At 36.1% G+C, this 27,417-nt stretch overlaps 1 protein-coding gene across 2 annotated transcripts in view; it reads right to left on the minus strand.

Annotated features, from left to right (window-relative positions):
* Positions 1-750: 750 nt before the first annotated feature.
* MTR (5-methyltetrahydrofolate-homocysteine methyltransferase) overlaps positions 751-27,417 on the minus strand; it is a 73,962-nt gene continuing 47,295 nt past the window's right edge. Inside the window, exons 21-33 of one of the 2 annotated variants that reach the window (XM_039366806.1) lie at positions 23,881-23,988; positions 20,883-20,983; positions 19,745-19,812; positions 18,896-19,016; positions 17,846-17,927; positions 14,063-14,161; positions 13,178-13,253; positions 11,072-11,227; positions 10,170-10,366; positions 4,521-4,721; positions 3,472-3,664; positions 2,896-3,008; positions 751-1,296 (exon numbers count right to left, since the gene is read on the minus strand). In XM_039366806.1, the coding sequence (XP_039222740.1) occupies positions 1,210-1,296; positions 2,896-3,008; positions 3,472-3,664; positions 4,521-4,721; positions 10,170-10,366; positions 11,072-11,227; positions 13,178-13,253; positions 14,063-14,161; positions 17,846-17,927; positions 18,896-19,016; positions 19,745-19,812; positions 20,883-20,983; positions 23,881-23,988 (1,602 nt within the window). In that variant the 3' untranslated portion in view covers positions 751-1,209. The remainder of the gene's footprint in view (positions 1,297-2,895; positions 3,009-3,471; positions 3,665-4,520; positions 4,722-10,169; positions 10,367-11,071; positions 11,228-13,177; positions 13,254-14,062; positions 14,162-17,845; positions 17,928-18,895; positions 19,017-19,744; positions 19,813-20,882; positions 20,984-23,880; positions 23,989-27,417) is intronic. The other variant, XM_039366807.1, reaches the window with a different exon arrangement.

A 27,417-nucleotide genomic window follows, 5' to 3' on the forward strand; every position in this document is an offset into this window, starting at 1 on the left:
TTTAGATTTATATGCAAATATGAACTCCATAACATCTAGAACTATTTATGTGAATATATGCCATAATCACCTGAAGCTAGGAGATGAAACAGTTGGCCCTACTATTCAGATATATATCCCAGTATATTAAGAAGGTAATAAGAATCAAGGCACTTATTAATCTCCCACATTCCTTCTTCTTTCTGAACCAATTTGTTATTAAATGTTAAAGCCATGCAATGCTTGAGGGATTCAATTGACAAAAACTATTTCAGAAAACATGGGAGCACAAAGGCAACTACTATACATCTCACTAAAGCAACTAGGTCATTTTCTTCTGATCATATTTCTGAAAAGAGGTGACCGCTATGAATTTCAGACAAGTGTTGCATTTACAGCCCAAGTCATTCTGAAGCACCTCTTCCAAAAGAATCTAAAGTACTGCACAACACATACAATTACATTAAATATCAGTAAGACTCCCAAATAGAGGGACACATCAGTGCAAATAGTTGCTGAGCTTAGGCTATAAAACAATGTCCATCAGCTATATTGTCAGAAGGCAAAATTACAGATTACAGTATCAGTAGTGAATTACAGATTTTGTATAATATTTGCATTAATTTTCATAAAATATTCATGTATTTGATTTTTTATTTTGCCTTTTATTACTTTATGAAACTATTCCATTAAAAAAGATGAACTTTAGACATCCAGGCAAAGGATATTTCATATACACACATCAAAATCCCAAATACAATTAGAATGATCTTTAATTTAAGAAGAAAAGAATATCTTTATTTTAAATAACTTATGGTAATATGCATATGCATGTAAATGGACAACATTTCCAGGGTAGCCAAAACTGAGAGATTTTCTTCACATCTAAGAATTTTGTTTTAGGTTTGTTGTTTTACAGCTCATTGTAGGTTTGATGTAGTGCAGAGAATATTTTACAATTAGATGTTTCTTTTCCCTCATGGCAGATAGCTACACTGAACAATCATTTGTAGGGTTACCCACAGAACAGCTGCTCCTTGTTTATTTAAAATTAATCAGAAAACGAGGAAGGGCAATTTTCTCCCATATTTGTTCCACAAGTTTGGTGGACTCTGCTAGGGGATGGAGAAGCAATACTGCCCCCCAACACAGACAGAAATCTCCTCCCTATTCTGCTTATGAATGTTTTCTGTTATGGATATCACCCAAACAATCAATCACCCTATTTAGTTACTCTGAATCATATCCAAGAATAGGTCCAAGCCATTTTTCAACTTCTGCCACAGGCATATTTTTTCTTAAGGCATAATCTTCAACCTATAGAACAAATAAGAGGATGACTAATTAGCATTTTAACTTTCAGATCTTACACTAATCAAAATATCTGAAAACTATATTTCATTTTTTTCTGAATAGAAAACTATTCTACAATTCTGTGAAAATTTTTGAGTTATTTTTGGCATTTAATGTTATGACAGTTTCTTGGAGGTTCTATAATATATAAGCAGAATTTACTGTATTTTCCGGTGTATAAGACGACCCCCGACTTCGGAGAAGATTCGCATGGTTTAGAAAGTCATCTTATACGCTGGGAAATACAGTAAGTGAACAAATGACAAATTATGCTTTTATTTATTTCATAAATATAGTCATTCAATGTGTACTGGGTCAGTGTGAAAAACTATTCCCCCTTAAACAACTTACTGTACTACCTTCAGCTGAAATCTGGCTGGCTGGCTCTTGGTGTTGTATGAGCTTGCTTCTCTTTTGCAGACATGTCATTACCAAACTAGGCAACATCATTGTTGCATGGGTGACTGCCATTTGCTGCTGTGTATATGTGTAGCTTGTCCCACCAGCTTTTATTGGGATATTGTTTTTCCCTTGATTATTTTTGGAGTGACATATTGCTTCTTTTATTGAAGAAGAGGGTGTTCAGGACTGTTTGCCTCTTCATTATTTTTGCTTGCTTTGTTTCTTGAATGGTTTGTAGATGGAGCTTATTCCAACATGCCTACTAATGACCAATTCATCAGAGTGCCATGTCTCCAGGAATTCTCTTGCATTTTTGGTGTAAGATATCTACAGTTTCCCAAATGACATTTTTGAATTTGTTAGTGTATTTATGAAATTAAAAAGTTTTCATTGTGTGTTTTGACAGAGTTCTTACATAGCTTATTTTCTGTACTACTGGATTGTTAGTGTAATAGTTGAGTACTTGATCAGTGCAGACTTTTTTTTACAATACATTTGGATTTGTGGTTTCTATTGCTTTCTTTACTGTTTTTTTCACATTGGCACATTTCATGCTGAATATTTTTTATAAAGTAAAATATAACTTATTTAGTTACACTTACTTATTTAATCTTATTTAGTTACTCACACTCTTTTTATATATCTATAGGCTTCACAGAAGCTTGATGCAATAGCAAAGATATTCTAAAATTCAAGATAGGTGGCATACAAATTTGATAAATAAATAATTCAATAATTCTTAGTCACAGAGCTAGCTATGTTTAAATCTTCAGGTAAAAAACTATATTTTTTAAAAACTTTTGATTATGTTTGATATGACAAGCAATACTAATACTAGATCTAAAATAACTCAATATTAGGATTTCATAAATTACATTAGTAATTTTCTGCTAATATCATTGATAACCAGTTTCCATGTTTGCAATATAATATGGTGTTTAACTACAGGTTTCTGAACCTTGCCCCCATTTGCTCAGTTTATAATATTTAACAAGAATAATTGGTACTGTTAATACACACAAAATACTTTCTATAGAGCTGGAATACCATATTGATTAGTGTAAAGGAGATGGTATCAAAAGTAGTATATTTCTATATCTGATTCCCATTTCCAGTTCTCTTCTTTTTAATGCAATTTCTGTAACGGCAAAAATGCTTTACCTGATCTTTCAATATTTTCCCAACAGCAAAATATCTAGAAGCTGGATTGGAAAAGTAGAGACCAGATACTGCTGAGGCAGGGAACATTGCCAGGGATTCGGTTAACTGAATACCTGTAAGAATCAAAGGAAATGATTTTGTTCGCTTTTTTGGAAGACAGATTCTATTTTGATTTTAAAAATTGTCAGTTTCTGAGAAAAACTCTTTGGGAGCTCAGTTTCCTGTCAAAATCCAGTGCAAATCTCCTATTATCGTTTTATCAGCTGTGCAATCATTTAGCAAATTATCAATACAGTGATTTTGTGAATTTATTAAAAAGAAGCTTTCCTCAAGCATACACTAAAAATAGATGATGATTTAATAGTCAACAGAGTATGAGGAACATGCACAGAATCTTGGCCATATGCTCTTCCACCTGCACAACTCATTTAGGAAGTCTGAAGAGGAGATGAATGGGCATCCCCTCATCTTTATAAACATCTCAATCATCAAAGGAAGATAATAAAACAAAGCATTTATAATTTCTCTCACCGCCTATTTTAAGATAGAACTTCCTAGTCAAACTTCGAAAGATACCTGTAGCTTCCTCAATATTGGCAAGTCTCCACATAGTGATTTTTTCAGTGTGGTCGGGTTGACATGGATAACCAGGTGCTGGGCGTATGCCATCATATCTTATCTTACGCAGATCTGAAAATTCCAACTGTTCGTTTTTACAATAAGCCCAGAATTCTTTCCGAACTCGTTCATGAAGTTCTTCTGCAAATGCCTTAGAAATAAGCAGAAGCAAGCTCTAACGTTAGTGTTGCTTTGTCCAAGTGCCTAATTTATTTTTATATACATTTTTGTATAAATGTACTATGTGCCTACCTTCAACTTAGTCTTAACTCCTGGTATCTACATGGATTCCTGGTGACTACTCAGAGAAATCTGTGCAGTTTTCTTGGTATTTTTTTGTAGATATTGTTTGTCACTGTCTTCTTCCTGGCACTGAGAAAACTTCTCAGGGGTTACTAGGCCTAAAACAGGAGTGGAACTCAGGTGTCCCTCTCCTAATCCAGCATCTTATCTACTAAACCAAATTGGCTCTCAATTTACCATTACCTGTAACTGTTACCTTAATACTTCATGGCTCATTTTTAAAGGTATCCCTGTACTTGCTGTAGATACTGTACGTTGCTGTGCTAGAAGCAGGACATTTTAATTGATCCATTTATTTCTCACACTTGCACACATAAAAGCAAAATGTTTCTTTCAGATTCCCATGCTTCCTGCTTATGATGTTTTACAGAATTCCCTTCCGCTGTGAAGCAGGAGAGGATAAACAATAAAAATTGATTCATTCTTTCATTTGCTGACAGAGGCTTCCAAAGAATCAATAAGACCTCTATCGTAAATGACATCATTGGATAAAACACTATGTAAGTTATCCAATATCACAATACATTTGCTACATAAAAGTCTTCTACTTCCAAAAGAGCAGCTCCTTCCTTCCTTCCTTCCTTCCTTCCTTCCTTCCTTCCTTCCTTCCTTCCTTCCTTCCCTCCCTCCCCTGTTCCCTTCCCTTCCAATACATGAATAAAAATAAATAGAATCATGTAAAAAACAAAACTATGATATATTACCTCTGCTAACCGATCTGCTAGTGCTTTCACCATAATAATACTGTAGTCATCTGACTGTTTTTCATATTCTTTACATAGCTCATCTACTCCAAAGCATGCCACAGCAAAGAGCCCCAAATAGTCAGAAACACCAGACTCCAGGGGGGCTATAAAATCAGAGAGGCAATAATAGGGATCTGTAGAACCAGAGTCTTTTTCAACCTACAATGATAAATTGAGCAAAATGTTAAATATAAAAGACCTAACTATAATACAGGACAAGATATTGACAAGTGATTCTCCCAATCTACAGTAACATGCAGACATCTGGAGGAAAAGGTATGGCAGCATCCTGATAATCACAAGATTTTCTTTTCATGCTATTCACATTAATTCCAAACTTGTCAGTGGCATATCTGCATGCCAAATACAATATCAAGTACAGAAAATTCAATGGGTTAGACTTCCAGTTTCGCATTGTAGCAAACTGGACACAGGGAAGAAGGGCTCTGCCTCCTGCGTTTGAATTCGTCTTCCTGGGGGCCCGAAAAGGGTCTAAAGTCGCCTCAGAGAGGTGACAAAGAAGGAGGGGGCCCTCTTAGATCAAGGAGAGATGGCAGTCAATCCGTTTGATCTGAGGAAGTCCTCTGAACCAGCAAGTAAAAGACTGGCTGCAGTTCGGCAGCCAGTTGATGAAACATTTAGAGTCAATTCAAGTTATGCAAGAAGAAACAAAGTCCCTAGAGAGGTACATGTTAGATTTGTCAAAAAATCAATAAGAGGTGAGATATTAAGAAGAGTCAGAGATGACCCACTGCAATACAAGGAAAAAGAAATTGTAGTCTTGAAGCAGATACCTAGGATGATAAAGGACTCACGAAGAGACTATCAATTCTTGACCAAAAAATTAAATTAAAAAGGAGTGAATTTTAGATGGCTGATGCTGGAGGGGATACTATTCAATTGGGACTCCAAAAGATACAGATTGGATTCTGTCTTTAAAGCAATGGAATTTTATGAGAGACATAGAGCTTTTTTTAAAGAAGGAAGCTCGGAATTTCAACCAGAATGGGAATTTAGAAAACAGGAAGAGACAGCAATAGAAGGGGCAGCCAAACAAAGGGAAGAAGAAGACACAGAAAACATAAATCAAGAAGAATGGGCAAAGGGAAAAGAACGGAGACTGATAAGAACAACTAGAAGAATAAAACCTAAACATAATTGAAGAAGATGGAGAAGGATAATGGGATTCTCTCAATGAATATAAATGGATTGAATTCTCCCTTAAAAAAGAAAAAAATCTTTACATGACTACAAAAACTAAAAATGGATATAGTTTGTCTTCAAGAAACACATATTAAAGGACAACATTATAAATTTCTGGAATGTCCGAAAATTGGGAAGCTTTTCTTTTCATCAGCACAACAAAAGAAAAGGAGTAGTTTTATATATGAAAGAAACAATGAACCCCAAACAAATTTATCCAGATGAAGAAGGAAGAATACTAATGGTCAAAATGACATTAACCAAAAACAGACATTGATGGTGGCAATTTATGCACTGAATAACAAACAAGAAGAATTTTATCAAAAATTGCATAAGAAAATAATGGAAATGGGATATCAAAATATTTGCTTGGTAGGAGAGTTTAATGCAATTGTAGATGGAAAGCTAGACTACAGAAGTAGTAAAATAGAGAAAAGAGGTAGGAACATTTTACCTAAGGCTTTTTTTTTAAATGGCAGAAGAAATTTGTATACAGGATATGTGGAGAGATAAAAATCCAAAGAAATCTCAATATACATTTTCCTCAAACAGGCATAAATCATGGTCTAGAATCGATATGATATGGATATCTGCTGAACTAAGAATGAACATACAAGAGATTGAGATAGAAACTAATGTATGGGTGGATCACAATCTGATAAAGATGACATGGAGAGGAAGAAAGAAAAAATTAAGATGGACATTGAATCAATCTCTATTGAAAGAGAAAGAATTTATACAAAAAGTAGCAAAGGAAATGGAAAAGTAGCAAAGGAAAAAAACCAAGAACAAATGAAGCTAAAGGAAGAATTGACGAAATTAGAACTAGAACTACAAAGAGATCCACAAAAGAAAATGCTTAAAAAACAAATGGAGATAATAAAACCCAAATTAAATTTAATAGAAGCTGAAGAAATGGCCCAACAAATTAAAAGAGCAAAACAAAACTTTGAAAATGCCAATAAGCCAGGTAGATGGTTAATAATTAAGCCTACTGATAACTACCCTTTCCTCCTCCTCCACATTGGGACGAATGACACAGCTAAGAACTTGAGTACAATAGTGAGAGAGTACAAACAGCTAGAAAAAGATAGAATAGACAACATTGCCACCAGATGGATCTGTAGCTGGCTGGCAAATCATACTCAACAAGTAGTCCTCAATGGCACTACATCCACATGGAGAGAAGTAAGCAGTGGGGTACCACAAGGTTCCGTCTTAGGCCCAGTACTCTTCAATATCTTCATCAATGACTTAGATCAGGGCTTTTCAACCAGTGGTATGGGTACCACCTGTGGTGCATTGGCACCTGGCAGGTGGTACGCGACCATCCTAGAAAAGTAGCGGGGGAGGGGAATGAGCTGAACCGGTGGTAGCACCGCACAAGCCTGAGCGAGAGATGGCTGGAGATGCAGGGCTATCAGGGCTCAGCGGAAGCGCCAGGATCAGTGCCGCTTTCCAGCTGATCGGCACTTCTTTGGGTCTGTCAGGGCTCAGTGCTGAGCCCCGAAGAAGCACCAATCATCTGGAAAGCAGCACTGATCCTGGTGCTTCTGCTGAGCCCAGAAGAAGCCCCGATCAGCTGGAACGTTGCAGCATCTTCAAGGTCTTGTGATTTACATTCAGATGCTTGACAACTGATTCATATTTATGATGGTCACAGTGTTCCAGGGTCATGTGAAGTGACCAAAACTGCTGCAACCACCCAGCAGACGGGGGGAATAAATACCAAACACCACCCCACCCACCCCCACTGCCAATCCTCAAAAGAAATACTCACAACAATGAAAACCTCAGACAGGAGGAAGAGTGCCGGGCAGGCAGGTGTCTTGCTCGACTTGCCTTGGGAGATACTTTTTCAGTGCCATTGTAACTTTGAACAGTCACTAAGCGAACTGTTGTAAGTCGAGGACTACCTGTACTTTATCACTTTTTTCCTTTTTTTTTTTTTTTTGATCATCAAGTTTTTGACACCTTGCTAGGTGACTGGTGGTACTTGGATGTTGCCATATCCTAAAAGTGGTACAATGGATGAAAAGGTTGAAAAGCCCTGACTTAGATAAGGGAATTGAAGGGGAACTCATCAAATTTGCAGATGATACCAAACCGGCAGGAGTAGCCAACACCCTAGAAGACAAACTCAGGATCCAAAAAGATCTTGACAAACTTGAACAATGGGCCCTATCCAACAAAATGAGTTTCAACGTGGACAAAAGCAAAATTTTACATTTAGGCAGGAAAAATCAAAGTTACAAGTACAGATTGGGCGAGACCTGGCTTAAAAACAGTAATTGTGAGAGGGACCTTGGAATCCTAGTGGACGATCACTTGATTTTGAGCCATCAGTGTCCAGCAGCAGCCAAAAAATACAATCCTGAGTTGTATAAACAGAGGCATAGAATCAAGATCATGCGGTATTAGTACCGCTTTATAAAATCCTAATAAGACCACACCTGGAATACTGCAGCCAATTTTGGTTGCCATATCGCAAGAAAGATGTTGAGAGTTTGGAAAAAAAATCATAGAAGAGCAACTAAGATGGTTAAAGGCCTAGAGACAAAAACATACGAAGAACAGTTGTAGGACTTGGATTTGGCTAGTCTAAAGAAAATAAGAAATAGGGGAGACATGAGAGCAGTATTCCAGTATTTGAGGGCTGCCACCAAGAAGAGGGAGTCATGTTATTCACCAAAGCACTAGAGGGATGGACAAGAAACAATAGTTGGAAACTGATCAAAGAGAGAAGCAACCTGGAATTAAGGAGAAATTTCCTGACAGTGAGGACAATTAACCAGTGGAACAGGTTGCCTCCAGAAATCATGGGCAGATCACAATCTGATAAAGATGACATGGAGAGGAACAAAGAAGAAATTAAGATGGACATTGAATCAATCTCTATTGAAAGAGAAAGAATTTATACAAAAAGTAGCAAAGGAAATGGAATTTTTCTTTAAAGAAAATAAGAAAGAAGATACATCACTCCAAAATATTTGGGACACAACCAAATCATGGGTGCTCCATCACTGGAGATTTTTAAGAAGAGGCTAGACAGTCACTTGTCTGAGATGATATAGGTTGTTAATAAACATGTTGTTTATTAAGCACTAAAGATTTGTAACTATAAAAACTTAATAAAATATCTATTAAAAAAATTCAGTACGTTAGATCCCACCTTGATTATAATATCTGATTTAGGAAGGCACAATTTAAAAAAAGATTCAGACTAGGCAACAAGGATGATCAGGGACTAGAAAATAATTCCATGAAGAGATTTTGCAGAGATTGGAAATATACAAAGAAATATACTAACTGTTCAAATTCCTGAATGTCACAGGAATAATCAACATGTTTCTTATCGTACAAGAGATAAAATAATGGGCTTGTGTTATAGGAAGGCAGATCCTGTCAGAACATTAAAAAAATATCCTTGCAGTAAGAACAATTCAATACAAGAACCAATTACTCAGAAAGATGATGGGGTCACCTCATTGAATATATTGGAGATTATCTTTCAAAAATGTAAATATATTTAGAATCCACAGAAAGATTCACTTTCCAACTTTTCTACGCAGCATTTCCAATAAGGACCCAAAATCCAAGTACTACAGTTCACTTTTTGTGAAATGTTTTTGTTTTAATTTACTGTTATATATCTTCATAAGCTTACAGAATACAGTACATCATTATCATTTTGCTAACTTTTTAAGACAATTATCTTCATATTACACACACATATATGCACACATACTGTGAAGGTTTATTACATAAATGCAGTCATCTTTTCTTTAGCTTCTTATATAACTCTTCCATTTTTAACTGATTTTAAAGACAAGGTAGGAGGTTGCATTACTATAGCTCAAAGGAACAGGTTTAATATGATGACAATCTAGCAGATAAATGATCCTGTATAGACTTTTATGGAGATATAAAGTTAAAGGCAGATCATTTGACTTAAGATACAATGGCTGCATAACAGGTTATATTTGCAGGTTCCCTAGCTGCAAAGGTGTTTTTTTTAAATGTTTTTCAGATTAAAAACAAAGCTTTCAAGTTGGTAAAATAATTAAAAGTGATGTTTTTACATCTCAGAGATGCAAAAAACAAACAAACACACAAAAAAAAAAACCAGTCAGTCAGACAGGCATGTTTAAAGAAAACAATGCAAAATGAGTGTATAATTTGTAACTCTCAGATGCAATCAATCTTATCCTCTCCAAATAATTCCCCTATCTTATAATTCTTGACAAACCATTCTGGAGGCTGGGATTTAGGAATTTTCTAACCAAACATCTGTGGATCCCAACTTGCTTGCTCTACATAATTAGGAAATGCTTAAAGATTAGTTCAAGCTCACAATCTGAATTAAATAACATTTCATTTGAGTAGAATATAATCAAGCCATACCTGTTGTCGTAAGCCACAAAACTTAGCTATTGGTTCCAAATTTTGTAGTTTTTCTTCTGTATCATATAAGTAAATGTCATCTTTAATGCTACGAGCTGGCCAAAATCCAATCAGGCCTTTGGCTTTAAGCTTATTTTTTGTAACCAAACTTTTCAGCAGGTTTTGAGCTTCGTTGTAGACTTTTTTTGCTTCTTCTCCTAAAAAAGGAGAAAAAAAAATGATAAGAATGGCTGGATAAATCATTTTGAATAAATTTTAATGGTTGGGTTCACACACAATACAAACTAAAACTAAATAAATCATATTATGCTTTACCATGATATGTCAACCCAGTCATCAAAACCTAAAATAAACTCACAGAATTTTTAAAGAAAGTAATCAAAGTTTGAATTTTTTTTAACTTCAATTTTAAAATAACTGTTTTTGCTTTCTTTATCACATCTGTTCAATGACTGCATTGTTATCCACAGGCATTTGGATGAAAATAAATATTTCAGAAAGAGTATATGAATATTGTACATTTCCTAGGGATAGTACCTAAATATACAATTTTCTCTTATTAAGTTAGGAAGATATAAACAATCTTGTAAATTTTTATCCACACACTGATTACAGGTGGCCCAAAATAATATCTTGCCATGGCAGAAAAAAATGATTTAATGACTGGCTAATCACAAGCCTTTAAAATCTAAAGTTGTTGATGGAATTAGTTGTGTTCACTATATGTCAAGATAAAGACAACATGAATTTACTCGTTACATAATTGTTTTATGGATAATAAATCTATTTGCATCTCATCTGTATCATTAATTCCTTTGCATATTTACACAACTACAGGCATTTTAAATAATAATTAACCTAGTTTTTAGATCCTCCACTAAAGAAAATGCTATTGTGCTTACCCACTACTTTATCATTGAAGATTTTAGGGAATCCCCGGTTGGGATATCTGCCTCTAAGCTGCCAGACATCAAAAAATGGTTTCCAGTCAATGTAGTCCACCAGCTTCTCTAAGTCATAACCTTCAAAGACTCTAGTGCCAAGGAACTGTGGTTTCACTATGAAAGTTCAACATGCAAATTTTGTACTTTAACATACCGGTATGTTTTTTACAACAGACTATTTTAATATGCTTTTAGTACAAACACTTAATGGCTAAAGGATTATCATATGCTTAACTTCAGTTAGTTGAGGCTGTGTCTTTGGACCCTATAGAACAGTGGTTCTCAACCTTTTTAATGTCGCGACCCCCAACCGGTCGTAAGCCGAGGACTACTCAACCGGTCGTAAGTCGAGGACTACTCAACTGGTGCAGCACCATTTGCAGAATGGGACTTTTGGCGAACTCAGCAGGGCAGAGACAGCCTGGACAATTCCTATTGGCTTTTGAAAGCCAATAGAATTAGACTCTATTCAAGAGAGTCTATTCTATTGGCTTTCAAAAGCCAATAGAATAAAAGGGAGTAGCACAGCTAAGGAAAAGGGGAAAAAAAATGGCGGACTGCGTTGTTTGGCGACCCCCGTGAAATGGTCGTTCGACCCCAAATGGGGTCCTGACCCACAGGTTGAGAACCACTGCTATAGAAGAGAATGCAGGGAACATCAATGAATCCAACGAATAGGACCACTACTGACTATACATTTATTTCCTTTAAACTAACCAGCTGGAAATAATAAGAATATATTATGGTTTTTTTGTAGTATGAGATAGCAAAAAAGAAGTAACAGAAACAGTAAACTATTGCATATGAAAAATCATGCCTTTACAAATCCTTTGATTACTAAAGCTGTGGTGCCTTTCATCTGTCAGGGATGCTTTAATCTGGATTCCTCATGTCAACTTTGCAATTAACTGTTCATAGAATATAGATCTGATTCACGGGAGCTGTTTATGATTCTCCAGGAAAATTCCATATGGCAATTTTAACTTATTTGCTACTTACTTCAGATAAGGCAGACACAGATCAAGAATTCTTTTCATATAACTTTCTCTTAATGTTTTTGGAATCTTAATTATTCTAAATACATAGTACTCCTTTGAAGGTGCTAGCAATGAGCATAGCAGATTGATAAGAGTAACTGATTTAAGTATTCATCAGTAAATAAATAGTAAGTAAGAATCACATTTCTATCCTGCAATCAAATGACTCTTAAAGAAAATGTAAAACTGATAAAATATTCACTGTACAAAATTCCATAAAAACACTGTAAATAAACACCTAAAAATACAAATAATAAAAAAGAGAAGTTAAAGATGATGTGATAACATCAGGGAAAGACTTCTCAAAACAACACTATCTTTAAAAGTCTTTGGGGCTAGCCTGATGTCAACGAGGAAGCTATTCCACAAGGTCAGCATTATCACTGAGAGCAGCACCTTCTGGCCTCAGCATCCCGAAGCTTCATAAAATGCGGTAAGAACAACAGTTTCTCACTGTTGGCACTGATTGGCTGGGCCAATTCTTGCTGAAGTGAACAGTCCTACAGAAATCTATAAGCCATTTCTTAAGGAAAGCAGCCGACTAATCTTTATAATACAAAACAACCCTATTAATTCTTATATATTTTCTTATTTATTAATTCTTATATATTTTCAACGTAGTTTAAAGTTAAAATATAACTTAATTTTAAATTAAAATAAAATTAATTCACTAGAGAGGCAAGAGAGCAATTTATAACAGTTCTCCAAGTAATTCTTAACAAAAGTAGAGACAGTAACCATTTGAGTTTCTCTTCAGTTAAATACTGAAAACTAAATTAAAATCCAATTTCAATTCACTATGGAGTTTTTTTCCCGAAAATGCCTGTGTTCCTAATAGAAGAAAATACATCTACTGTAGCTCAGTACTGTCGAGCACTGATGATGTTACCTACTTCAGTAATGAAATGTCTCCAAGGAAACAACCACGCTCAGAGAGCACCAAGGAATGAATATATATATATATATATATATATATATATATATATATATATATATATATATGCACAAAACAGTTTTAAAACTTAACCTGATTTAGTCTCAGTTTTCCAGTCGTAATAGAAGCGTTTATTTCTTGCTTGCTCTAAAGATAAGTATTTTCTTTCCTGCGTATGGAAGAAAAAAACCTGGAGATTATTGTTGTGTGGTTTACGTGTAACAGTTAATTTAGTCAAAAGAGAGCAAATAGAGCTAGCAATAATTAATATAAGCCTGGCAGGCACCCTTGTAAGCAGGAAGAACTAAACGCTTTCTCCTAGAGTCACATAAAAGTGAGACTGACAGTTAGATATATCAAATAAATCAATTATAAATAAATAAATAAAAACTTAGAGATTCCCAATAAAGATCTCCAGGTGTAGACTGTAGATTAAGAATCCACATCCTCGCCAGGAAAAGATGCTTCCTGTTATATAGACAGAAACCCATCAGTCCCACCCTCTGGCAGAGTACAAAAAAATACAAGTCCTCTTATAAACAAAAGCAGAAGTCAAGAAAGAAACAGGAAGAAGTTAGAAATGAAGATTTGAAAAAGCTTCAGCTAAGAGTTTCCCACAACTTCAGATTAAAATCTGAAATTTCAATAAAAAAAGAAATCGAGACAGAGAAGCAGAGGAGATAGTGTTACTGAAATTATTTTCATGTTTTGCTATTTGACCTTTCAATCACCAGTAAGTATTACTGGTGATGTGACCATATCCCTCAGTCACAAACTGGGGTTTGAGGGATGATATTAGGTAAGATGTCCCCTGAAATATAAGTCATAGCAACCTGAATTACCAAGTTGCTAACACAAAGCAGGAGACAGGACCAGAGGTGAAGACCCAATGGGCTACTAAGAGAGGTTTGACATGGCCAGCCTTACACCCTACACAATGCTCCTGTGATATTAGAACATAGGTTAACCACTATTTACCTTGAGTGAGTCATAATGATCCTGTCGAATGTCTTCATATTCTTCTCGTATGTCTTCAAAAAAGTCATCTTTTAGACTTTCATCTAAAAGCTGAGAGCACTATAACAAATACAACATGATTATTAAATCTCTAATTGAAGTATGCTATGCATTATTTTTAAAATTCTCTTTTTTGAGAACTTACAAACCCTAATGCACTAATAGTTCAAACGAATATGTGCAACTTATTTTGTTAAAATCACAGAATTCCTGATAGATACATCATATTTTTATTATGAATACTATTTCAACTAAAAGGATGCCAGGTGAATGTATTATCTGCAGACTTCAAATACGAAAAAATGAATTAATTAAGAAAGCAAGTCTAAAATGAGAAGATGATGAGGAAGATTTTTCCTTCATTCCTGGATGATATGAAAGCTATTCCCTTGAGCTGATAAAATCCAGGGGTACCTGATGAGATGTAGAATTTTGCCCTGGAACTGATGATTAAAAATTTCCTCCTATTCCCTCCCACTAGTTGCCCTGCTGCCTTAAGAAAAGCCTCATTTAGGCTTCCGGTTCTGCGCAGTTTAGCGCAACAGCCGAGGGATTGTGGGCTCCGCACCTTACGGCTGATTTCTTTCTGTTTGGCGACTCTAAATGGGAAAAAAGCCACCCCAGAGAGGTGGCAAGGAAGGAGGGAAGCCCCATCAATCCTGGGGAGATGGCATTCGATCCGGATGTCTGGGGAAAGCTCTCCAAAAACCATCAGAAGAAAGGCTAGCGTCATTCATGAATCTAGCCCAAGCTACATGCAGCCGAAGCCAACAAACCCACTAAACTAAGTGTGATTGTAAACAGCGTGACTGAACTGGGTAAGAATATTGATTTTCTCTCTTCTACCTGACTGATTTCCTGAGAAAAAAAGAAAAACCCCAAAAGTAAAAATCCTCCAAAAGTGAGGAGGGTGTCTTTGTTCCACCCTCCTCTAAACGGAAGCAGCGAATTAAGTTTACGGGGAAAAATGAAAGATGGACTGGTGCTGACATCTAGTGGTAGATGAAAATAAAGCCCTAAATATACAGCCCAGAAAGAGAAGCCTGTTGTCATGACCTTCAAGGTGTTGATCAAACAAAGAACAGTTGGACTATCTACAAAGTGAGAACCACAAAACTTAGAAAAAGTTGACCTTCCTGGATTATAAATATTTTTTAAATTGTGACTTTAAAGTGATTGGTAGAGAAAGGACTTTTGGTCATTATGGAGCATCAGAGATCTGCAGAAAGAACATACCAAGAAAAAATAAATACTTACCAGGAGGAAATGTTTGTTCTTTACAACAAATGCAAATAATATTAATTTCAAACCATGAGGAAATTAAAAATGGATTTGAAAATTTAAATAAATGCATTCTTAATTTAATGTCAAATAATCAAATGATCAGAAAACAAAAAATGAGAGAGATCATATAAAGCAGACAACTGAACATAAGCTAGTGGAGATTCAAGTGGAGAAGGATTTACAAGAATCATTGAACATTGAAAAGATAACTCTACGATCACAAACAAAATTTGAGGATAAGGAAAAAGATTTGACAAAATGGATTGCTGAGCCACTGGGAGTACCACAAGAAATGGGGAGACAGAAAGACTCTTTGATGCAACAGAATATATTGATTGGGAGAGATGCTTGGCAAAAGAAAAGGGCTAAAGTGAGAATTGAGGAATCAGAAGATGGGATGTATCAGAGGGAATATTTAAAAATTAAACACTTGTTTGAATATGGCTGAAGAAATTGAAAGATTTTAATTTAAGAGGGATGAACTCTCTAAGTAAAACAGTACCTTGTTTTCTTTTTTTTTCTTTTGTTTTTCAATATGAGAACTATAAAAATGTGTAGGATGATTAACATAAAGGAAATGTTTTAGATATTTAAATGTAATTGATTTTAAGAAAATTCCAATTGATAACTAAAAATGGGAAAAATGTTTTGAATAGAGTTAAAAGATTAGATGATTGGATTTATTAAACGGAACATTTAAAGATTAAACATAGGTTTAATTATGGATAAAAAGAACAGAAAGAATTTGGAAATAAGTATATACTAATTCAAGAGAGATATATATTTTAAGTAGTATATTATTTCCTTTTTTCTTTTTCTTCTCCTTTTTTCTCTTTTTTTCTCTCACGTCTTTTCTTTTTCTATGTCTTTCTTTTGTGTCTTTTTCTTATTTGTTTTTTAAGATATGAAAACAGATTTAAATACTTTAAGGTAATTAATTCTGGAAAAATTTTAACCAGTAGAAATGTTTTGAACATTGTAGGGAAAATAAATTTAAATAAGAATTGTAAACAGGATTTGTGACGAGGCAACCAAGATGACCAGATAAAAAAGAAGCATGATATTAATGAGATTATTAGTGGTGGGAATTTTAGAAAAACCTTTATATTTAATTGTTACTTATCAAATTAATAAGAATTGTATTACTTTAGGTTGCAAAGAGGATATTATTGGAAGAAGAGAAAATCAAGCAAAGCTATAATGTGGATTTTGGAATATAGAAATTAATTGATAGTGATTACTTTGTAAATATAAACCCAGACAACACGCTGTTTACCAAATATCAAGATATTTATATTAAAAAATCAATAAAATATATTTTTTAAAAAAGAAAAGCCTCATCTAACCATATATACTTCATACGCTTAATGATCCCACTGAAAATGTATTATTGATGTGATGTCAGACAGCAATGTGAAAATGCCCAACTTTTAAATCAGTCCCTACACCAGTGGTTCTCAACCTTTCTAATGCCGTGACCCATAATACAGTTCCCCATGTTGTGGTGACCCCCAAGTGGGTGTGGCCACCAATAAGAGGGAGTAGGACGGCTGGGGAAAAGGGAAAAAAATGGCGGACAGCGTGGTTTGGCGACCCCCGTGAAATGGTTGTTCGACCCCAAATGGGGTCCCGACCCACAGGTTGAGAACCACTGCCCTACACTATACTACACTATACACTATATACACTGTACACAAGAAGCAGGCTAATGTGGACTGAGACACTGCTTATAGTCAATCATGGCTGAAGAAGAAATACAAAAGTCTAATCAGTTCTGTTCTTAACTGTCTAGAACATTAAAAAACACCAAAAACTGCTATCAGTTTTTTTTTTCCTGAATATACAACAGAGGAAGAGGGTGGTTGAGTTTTTTCCTTAAGGTCCAAAATGAAGAAAGGAGAGCTCAACAAGTCTGAAAGTTCATACTGAGGGGTTCAAAAGAACTTCAAGGAATACAGAATATTTACAGACATTTACAAAGAAGTGGGTTTCCATAAAAAATCTTTCAAGACATTTGAAATAAGGTTTCTTTACAAATGCAAAATTGTTCAAAGACCAAAATTAAAAAAATAAATTATTTAGATGAGCCAGCTGATGCAAATAAGAATAAATTACTATAGCCTATTTGTTCCATGCATGCAGATATTGAGACCACTCCTTACAGGATTCTGTAAGAGTAAGAGTTGTTGCATAGTAATTAGGGTCCCTCAAGTTAAAATCCAACAACATTTTAGCAACTCATGTCTAGGAGGAAAAAGCAGAGATCTGAAACTAAGGTAGTTACTACTCATGTTCATTTGGACTATCGCTTCATGAGAATATTACTTATTACAGATTTAGGGGATTACAATTTCCAGAATTACCAATTATATAGCCAAGGCGCTAGGAGTTATAATCTTAATACATCTGGGATGCACCAAATAGTATAAATTTTCAGATAGAAATTTTATCACAACTTACAACCACCACACTTTTGGAGGCATCCAGGACGTGAATGACAGGAGCACTATACCGTGGAGCAATTTTTACAGCTGTATGAGTTCTGTAATAACATAAAAGGAAACCTAAGAAAACAATAACTATATAAAAAAACAGTCACAACAAGCATCTTAATGTACATATATAATTATATTCTGATGGGAAATCTCTAACTTCTTGGTAAATTCATCTTCTCCTTCAAGGAAATGACAGCCAACTGCACATCACAAAGAGTCAAATAAATATATCCATTATATAGATGGTTGAAAAAATCTTTTATTTTCAAGAAGTTCTAACATAATATACTAATTGGTAACTAAAAGGTTACATTTCTCAGATAAATTCTCCCTGCCTGAGGCTTAGGTGCCTTCCAATTCTATCATTCTCTGAATCTTCCAGATTCTCCAGAATGCCAGCTTTACATGTTTTAAAAACTATGATTTCATTTTCAGTGCTGCAAAGGTAATTCTCACTACACACTGGCACAAATTTACAGCATATGTGTCATAACCAAATCAGGTACTTAATTCATTATCGACTGCTATAGAACAGCCATTTATAACTAGAAGAAATAGTTCGAAATAATTCTTATAGTTTAGGCTTTCTCATCCCATTACATTTTTTTAATCTTCAATCTACGACTTATTACAATTCTCCTGGGACCTTTGCATGCAAATTTAGTTAATGCAAACATGTATTGATTCTCAGTGTTGCAAAACCAAATTCATTTTTGCTAGAACAAATGTGTATTCGTACCGAAAATAAAATCAGTTTCATACATCTCTTTTTCAGTGAGGAAATCAATAACTTCTCTGAAATGTAAATTAGGATTCAGGCACCTGATTTTTAAACTTGGTACTTTTATAATGGTATAAATAAATGTATCTAATAAGTATTGATTAAAATAATCTAAAAGGAACATAAAATAGTTAATTTTAGAAATCATATTCTTTTTTACATAAGCAGTTCAATGTATTTAGATTAACATCCCCTGCCTATAGCAAAAAAAAAAAAAAAAAAATCCCAACTTACTTGGAAGTAGTTGCTCCTCCAATCAGCAAAGGAATCTTTATTTCTAGCCTCTCCATTTCCTTGGCAACAAATACCATTTCTTCCAAAGATGGAGTGATAAGACCAGACAGGCCAATTATATCTATAAATATAAATAATTAAATATTTCCAACTTGTTCTCTATATTCTCAGAATCTATGTTAAACTTTAAGGTAAAAATGTGATCCACTTGTCAAATGAAGCCATGGCTCGAACTTAGAACTTTCTTCTAACTTTATGAATCTAGAGATATCACCCTGGATATTCAACTCATGGGTGAAATGGGTAGGATTAGAGCTTCTAAATATCTCAAATGTGTATGGTGAACACAGCGTTGTTGTCTTTTTAACACCAGATAATTATAACTTTATCCTTCCAGACATTTTAAAAATGAATTTTTTTAAAGTATTTGAATTTTAACTTACTTTTTAAACCACCTTAGATATTTTGGTGAAAATAAACATAGAACCTATCCTTAAATAAATAAAAGAAAATTGAATTTTATAAGCTGGCTACACTTTTACATGGTAAAGTAAATCATTGCATTGAGGTTGAGCCAAATAACCACATCTGCCAATGGATTACTTAATATCAAATGAAACTTTTATCCATTTTTCAAATTTACTGTCTCCCAATTTTTCTGACAAATCCTAATGTATTTTAAGGATTCTGTTTTCAAGAAAAAATAAAGATTGTACCAATGATCACCTTAATTTGCATTTTAATTTACATTTTTTTAGTGAGCATTTGAAGATGCACATTTTCATATGATGCAAATATATTCTTGAAATGCCTCAAAACTGGACATATACAAATCACATTTGTGTGTACCTGCTTTGTTTTCAAGAGCAGCTTTAAGTATCTTGTCACATGGTGTCATAACTCCCAAATCAATAACTCTGGGGAAGGAAATGGCAGTTTGCTAATCAACATGCACATACGCTCAATTAATCCATTTCTGTTATCATAGTGCACAAAAAAGATCAATCATCCTACTAGGAAACTCAAGAGAACAACACTTGGCTTGTAATCTACCCTTATACCGGAGCCTTCTTATAAAACACCTGCCCCATTCTTAGTTATTACCCCACTTGCTTGAGTTACACTTTCTATTAATTCCAGCGATTTCTTATTTAACAAGAATAGATAATTGAGAAATGAACTTCTTGGGCAGTAATACTGCTACCAAACATTTCAAGATAACTTGCCATATTGCAAATCCTGAGGACTTTGACCTATGAACTGGCTACTCAACGTCCAGACAAAAATTTCCCAGATTAAATATATATCTGAATATGCCCAGTTAGGGAGAAATTAAACAGTTTCAAATCAACCATGTACTTTGATCAAGTTTCTGCAGAGCTTTTATGTTCGCATATATACTTTCATGTTTTACTCCAAGCAGTTCTTGAGAGTAAATTTAAAATATTTGATGCCAAAAGCGTCTGCCTTTGTGGTGATGGAACAGTTAACTGGCCCATGTTTTTATTACAGTACACAGTATCCTGTAGAGATTCATGCAAGTTTAATACATTTATGAAATGATATGGCTGCCCAACTCCTTCACAACGACTCAGGGTGGTTTACAGAAATAAAACCCCAAATACAAAACCCAACAAAACCTCACTGCCCCACCCCACCCCGATAGCAACAATTACACAAACTACTCCATATCATCCTGGGGTACCCAGGTCTGCTAGCAAAACTATTATGTCACCCTTTACTAAATTTTTTCCTGTGTGAACATATAAACTTCATGTATACCACCTGGTTTTTAGACTTGGTACTTTTTAAATGATATAAACAAACGTATTTACTAAATGTTGATTAAAACAATCTAAGCTGCCCTTAGAAAGCTAGCACTTTAACCAAGTTATTAAATGTCCCACTTGCAGGAGATATTTCTAGCCTGTCAAATAATTACAGTACAAGGAGGTATGTGCAAGATCAAAAGATTGAGTCTCATTACCTGAAATTATTGCAGCCCAGAACTACTCCTACAATGTTCTTGCCAATATCATGGACATCACCTTTCACAGTAGCTAACACAATAGTGCCTTGATAAGGATCCTGCAAAAATTAAGCCATTTTTAGAATTTATATAGACTTCATTTCTGAGCAATTCCTATCATATGAATGACTGGCTTATTGCAACAACTGTGCAGACAAATCCATATGAATCTCATGTATTTTTTTTTATTTCTGAATAAAGTTTTACTTAATTCAGTTAAATCACAGGATGGTAATTCTTCAGAGGTCAAAACAGCCTGCCTCAAACCACTTTACATTTTGGAAGAAAGCCCCAGCTGACAGACACAAACTAATATATTGACATTTAAGCAGAAGGATGAAAAAGACTGCTTCAGTGCCCCTACAGCCCAGTTCCCTACATCGGTGGGAGAACAGTATGATGTAATGGTTAAAAGGAAAAGCTTGGAGAACTAGGTGGACCTGGATCTGTGAAAGACCAGCTACTGACTCTTGGGCAGAAGAACTGCTTTTGAAGTGAAAAGGGTGCAATAGTGAAGGAAAGGCAAGCACAGCAATTAGCTACTGTTAGAGAGGATTGTTATTGAATGAAAAGAAGTAGATCAGAGCACTGTAACACAGTCTTCTCCAACAAATATGTTGGAACCACAATTCCCTAAATTCTTGTCCATAATGGAAAAAGCACTGCCTTAGCATTTTCTCTACTGAAGCCCTTACTTCTAGGATCCCATGTTCCTCTACTGATTTATTCAGTGAATATTTTCATATCAATGTTTATACATATTAATTTCTTCAAGGCAAAGTGTCATTAATCTATACATGATAGTGGCATATCCATGTTTTTAAATTTGTTTCTTCTTATGAAAAAAGTGCTGGGGAAACCAGTTTTTTAAAAAAACAGAGGCACACAAATCAATCTATGCTTCTTTAGCATACCATAGTTTTGCTAATATTGGCATGTTTTGCTCAAATGGGGCTCTCGTGTTCAAGCTTTAAGACATTATTATTAAGACTTGCAACCTTAATACCCCTTGTGGTTATCCATCATTAATGTAAACAAAAGCTTTGATGCCTGAGGGTTTCTGTGTTACTATAATGCTTAACTTTTTCTGTCTTCTTAAAATGTAGCAGAATTTGGGGGAAATGAACATCCAGAATATGCCAAGGTATTGCACTATCCAGCATAATTATGCATTACACACATGAAAACCTGCATGACTGGAGCTGAAGGGCATGCTCATTTAATCAAGCCAGGGGGGAAAAAAATCACAGTGGAATGGCCAAACAATAATCACAGGCCTAATTGCTAGGGGAATCCTAAAACTGATGAGAATGGGGAAAAAAAACAAATGGGCTAAGCTCAGAGTAGGCTGCAGCGTGGACCAGTGCATATACTGTATTTATTGATAAGACATCTTTGGGATAAAAACAAGATGATTTCTAACATTAAATGATTTGAAGCAGACTAATTGGGAACAGGTCTAAATAGCTTTCCTCTTCAATCCTGGCACAAGTCTGCAGCAAAGCCATCCATTTTGAAAGATAATAACCAGTGTTCTATATTTGCTGTTCTTCTGGCACTATAGCGAGTATTCTGGGAGGTAACTGCACTCAGGAGAGCTTCTATGCCAGGAGATATGCACCTCATTTTGAGATAGGACAGCAGCAAGCATCACAATGATAAAATTCATATTCAGAGGCCAGCAGATTCCCACACACATTAGAATAGCAGCATTTAGAATTTCCAAAAGACTGTAGCATATACCAACTATTAGTGAGTAATGATACAGGACTGGCCTAATTCCATACTGATTCACAACACATTCCCCCCTTTTTAAATAAACACATGGCTGCTAAATAAATACATCTTGAAGCTAGTAAGCTTCTTGATTGTTGTGTTTTTCACTCAGCGTTTTGCTTTACCTCATTTCACTCCCTTCCCAAATGCCAAAGACAGCATAAAATTCACAATTTGTTCCTAAATCAACCCAGCCTTCGCAACAACTTGAACTACAAGAACAACTGCTGCTATTTCATTTTTTTCATGCCTATTAGGAATGAAAGAAATCTGCTACAGCACAAAGCATCGGGTTTCTTCCAGCCTCATGACTGCTTCCAATGAACAACTACACATTAGTTTGACAGATGCTTCCCAAGACAAGAGCATGGAAGTCCAAGGATTTTGTTTGCTGCCTTTGGAAGTGAACCAATCTGATTCACACCTCCCAAACTAATTTGCATGTCTCCAGAATCCATTTTTCAACTTCAAAATTGTATCGTGTTATATACATAAAACCACAAAGTGCTTTTAAAATAAAAACTGCAGATTTTTTTAAAAAGGAAAACGCCAATAAAGAGAGTAATAGGATTGCACAGACTTACTAATGCATTTAGTGACATGAATCCTAAAAGGTCTGATTCATCCAACTCTTCTGTGCTGATTAACTGGGACTCTCTAGAGTGACAATATTTTGAAGTGAGGCCGTATGAAATTGTATAGGTAGGCAATCCCCAAAATTAGCTTATAAAATGAAGGGGAGAGCTACCAAATGGGAAGAAGGGGCGCTAAAACAAAGCTGACAATGGAGATAGACAAATCAGTGGAAAACTCTTATCACTGAAAATGATACTATGAGAAAAATTCAGCTCAACAGATAGAGGCAAAAACTGTTCTTGCTACTGTTATTTATTTTTTTTGTCTTTTGAGCATTCATCCAATTAAGTACCAAGTTTATGATTATGGATCTTTATGTAGCATACTATTGCTGTTTGTTTTATTGGCAAAATATCAAATGGACAACTTTATGTTTTCCAATCAGCTGCCCATTCCTCTGACTGAGAGCTCATATAAGAGGATCTATTTATTGCAGAAGTTGCTGCCATAACGTGCCATGAATTCCTGACCCACACAAAAATCTATAACGCAACTACAACAAAAGTTAATTTAAGAGAATCAAGGATTGAAGCTTCAGCCTCACCTCTTCCTCTGTGCTACCAGACAATGCACGTAACTCTTCTCTTTCCTTCTCCATGAATGGGATAAGATGACCCACTGCTTTCTTCATAACTCTAGCAGATTTAATTACCTGTATATTCAGATTCAGAGAAAGAACCATGAGAATATAGCAGCACTTCTCTCAAAGAATAAGAATTGGAAGAGACCTTTGAGGTCTTTAGTCCAAGCTACTGCTCAAGCAGGGGACATATACCATTCCAGACAATGGAATATCGAGTCTCTACTAAAAGCTTCCAGTGATGGAGCATCCACAACTTCTGAAGGCAAGCCTTTTCACTGGTTAGTTGTTTTCACAAGTCCTTAGTTCTAGGTTGCTTTTTTTCTTGATTAGTTTCCATCTATTATTTGCCTTCTGATGCTTTGGAAAATAGGTTGACCCCTTCCTCTGTGGCAGCCCATCAAATACTGAAACACTGCTATCATGTCACCATCCCTAGTCCTTTTCACTAAGCTAGACATACCCAATTCCCACAAACATTTGTCATATGTTTTAGTCTCCAGCCCCCTAATCATCTATATTTACCATCCATTTAGACCAGATGGTCCCCTTGGTGTGGTTTATAGAACAGTGGCCACAAGCAGAGCCTTCTCAGAGACAGCATCCCCATTATAGAACTTTCTCCCAAGGAAAATATGAACAGTGCAACCCTCACCCATTTAGAGGCAGCTCCAAATACACTGTTCAGCTAGGCATATGTAAAACAACAACACATTTTATGGCCAAACAGCACTAGTAAATTACTACTACTATTTTTCTTTCTTAAAATACATACTTTTAATATTGTTTTAAGCAGTGCTTAAAATCCTACAAGCTAGACTCCAGCAGTATGTGGATTGAGAACTACCAGAAGTACAGGCAGGATTTCGAAGAGGCAGAGGAACTAGAGATCAAATTGCCAACATACGCTGGATCATGGAGAAAGCTAGGGAGTTCCAGAAAAACATCTACTTCTGCTTCATTGACTATGCTAAAGCCTTTGATTGTGTGGATCACAACAAATTGTGGCAAGTTCTTAAAGAGATGGGAATACCAGATCATCTTATTTGTCTCTTGAGAAACCTATATGCGGGTCAAGAAGCAACAGTGAGAACTGGACAAGGAACCACTGATTGGTTCAAAATTGGAAAAGGAGTCCGGCAAGGCTGTATACTGTCGCCCTGCCTATTTAACTTATATGCAGAGCACATTATGAGAAAGGCAGGGCTAGATGAAACGAAAGTTGGAATTAAGATTGCCGGGAGAAATATCAACAACCTAAGATATGCAGATGATACCACTCTAATAGCAGAAAGTGAAGAGGAACTAAAGAGCTTCTTGATGTGGGTGAAGAAGGAGAGTGTAAAAGTTGGCTTGAAACTCAACATTAAGAAAACCAAAATCATGGCATCCGGCCCTCTCAATTCCTGGCAAATAGATGGGGAAGAAATGGAGGTAGTGACAGATTTTATTTTTCTGGGCTCCAAGATCACCTCAGATGGGACTGCAGCCAAGAAATTAAAAGACGCTTGCTCCTGGGGAGGAAAGCTATGGCAAATCTAGACAGCATTCTAAAAAGCAGAGACATCACCCTGCCAACAAAAGTGCGTGTAGTCCAGGCCATGGTTTTCCCAGTTGCAATGTATGGCTGTGAAAGTTGGACCATAAGAAAGGCTGAGCGCCAAAGAATTGAGGCCTTTGAACTATGGTGCTGGAGAAGACTCCTGCGAGTCCCTTGGACTGCAAGGCGTTCAAACCGGTCAGTCCTAGAAGAGATCAACCCCGACTGCTCTTTAGAAGGCCAGATCCTGAAGTTGAAACTCAAATACTTTGGCCACCTAATGAGAAGGAAGGACTCACTGGAGAAGGGCCTAATGCTGGGAAAGATTGAGGGCAATAGAAGAATGGGATGACAGAGAATGAGATGGCTGGATGGAGTCACTGAAGCAGTAGGTGTGAACTTAAATGGACTCCAGAAAATGGTAGAGGACAGGAAGACCTGGAGGAACGTTGTCCATGGGGTCGCGATGGGTCGGACACGACTTCGCAATTAACAACAACAACAACAAAGTGATGCTTTACAATAGCTGCCTTTGAGAGTTTTCTTGTAAACCACTCTGGATTTCTCAGAAACTTTTAATTTCAAATTAGATGTTGATTTAATAAATTAGGCAGAAGAAACAAATGCTTAAATACAGCTAAATCCCACAGACCTACTGCCTCCTAGGCGCATACTGCAGAGAAAATAAGGCATTGCATTTCTAGCCAGCATAGCCACAGGATGATGGGAACTATGGTTCATGACACCCAAAATATATTAGTTTGGGTAAGGCTGGATTAAATTATAAAAGATCAGATGAAGGGAAGTATTTTTGTCTCTAAAAAAATAATTGGGGGGGGAGTTGACTTGGCCTTTTAATTTCAACTCAAACCAATTCCTAACTTCCCATTCAATCCAAAGGGTTTTATTATTGCCTGGATTTTAGGGAGGGGAAGAGACAAGAATAGACCACAAAGATAATCTGCAAGTTTGCTCTCTAGCCACCTGCACACCACCTTCCCATGTATGTGTGTATGTGTATGAGAGACAGAGAGAGAGAGATCCCCTTTTTGTAAGTTTGCTTACTCTGCAACTCCCTGCTGGCTCAATCTCTCTCTCTCTCTCTCTCTCTTTCTCTCTCTCTCTCTCTCTCTCACACACACACACACACACACCACACACACAGAGGTTAATAAAAAAGAGGAGGGGGGAGAAAAGTGGAAGCTCTCCTTTTTTGTAAAACCTCGGCTTCCTCCTCCCCTCCTGGCTCTCTCTGTGTCTCTGTCTCTCTTTTACACACACACACACACACACACACACACACACACACACACACACACACACCCTTCCTGTTTTCTCTTCTTCCTCCTTTTTCTCAGCTGCACCTGAACGGAGTGGAAGGAAGTTAAAAAAGGGGGGGGGTGAAAGAATGGGGGAAGCTCTATTTTTTTGTAATACCTCGGCTTCCTCCACCTCCTCCTCTTCCATTCCTGACCGGGCCTGATGGGGTTAAGCTGGGAGGGGAGAGGCGGTCTAAAGCAACTGAGCTCTCGCTGTTTCGGCTGGCTGTTTCCTGCACGTGCTCCAAGACACCCTGCTGGGTTGTGGTGGGCCAGGGCTGGGGCAGCACCAGGGGGCCAAATCTGGGCCCTCCCTGGGCCGCATCTGGCCTGCGGGCCTTATGTTTGACATGTTTGTACTACAGCCATACAACATGGGTGAATATGTATACTTAGACATAAGACAGTACTGTGAGGATTAGGTGTTCAGCAGTGTGATGGCACAAGGGAAAAGACTGTCACTGTGTTTAGTTGTTTTGGCATGTAATAGCAGTGTCTCAAAGGGACAAATTGAAACTATAGCAGTGTCCTGAAGGGAGGAGTTGAAACAAATTATGTCCAAGATGTGAAAGATCTCTAGTTATTTTCTCAGCTCTCCTTCTGACCCGCACAATATACAGTACAGATCTTCTATGGAAGGCA

Source organism: Crotalus tigris, unplaced genomic scaffold, assembly GCF_016545835.1.
Source record: "Crotalus tigris isolate CLP2741 ecotype Arizona unplaced genomic scaffold, ASM1654583v1 scf7180000020377.207858, whole genome shotgun sequence".
NCBI classification, from domain to species: Eukaryota; Metazoa; Chordata; class Lepidosauria; order Squamata; family Viperidae; genus Crotalus; species Crotalus tigris.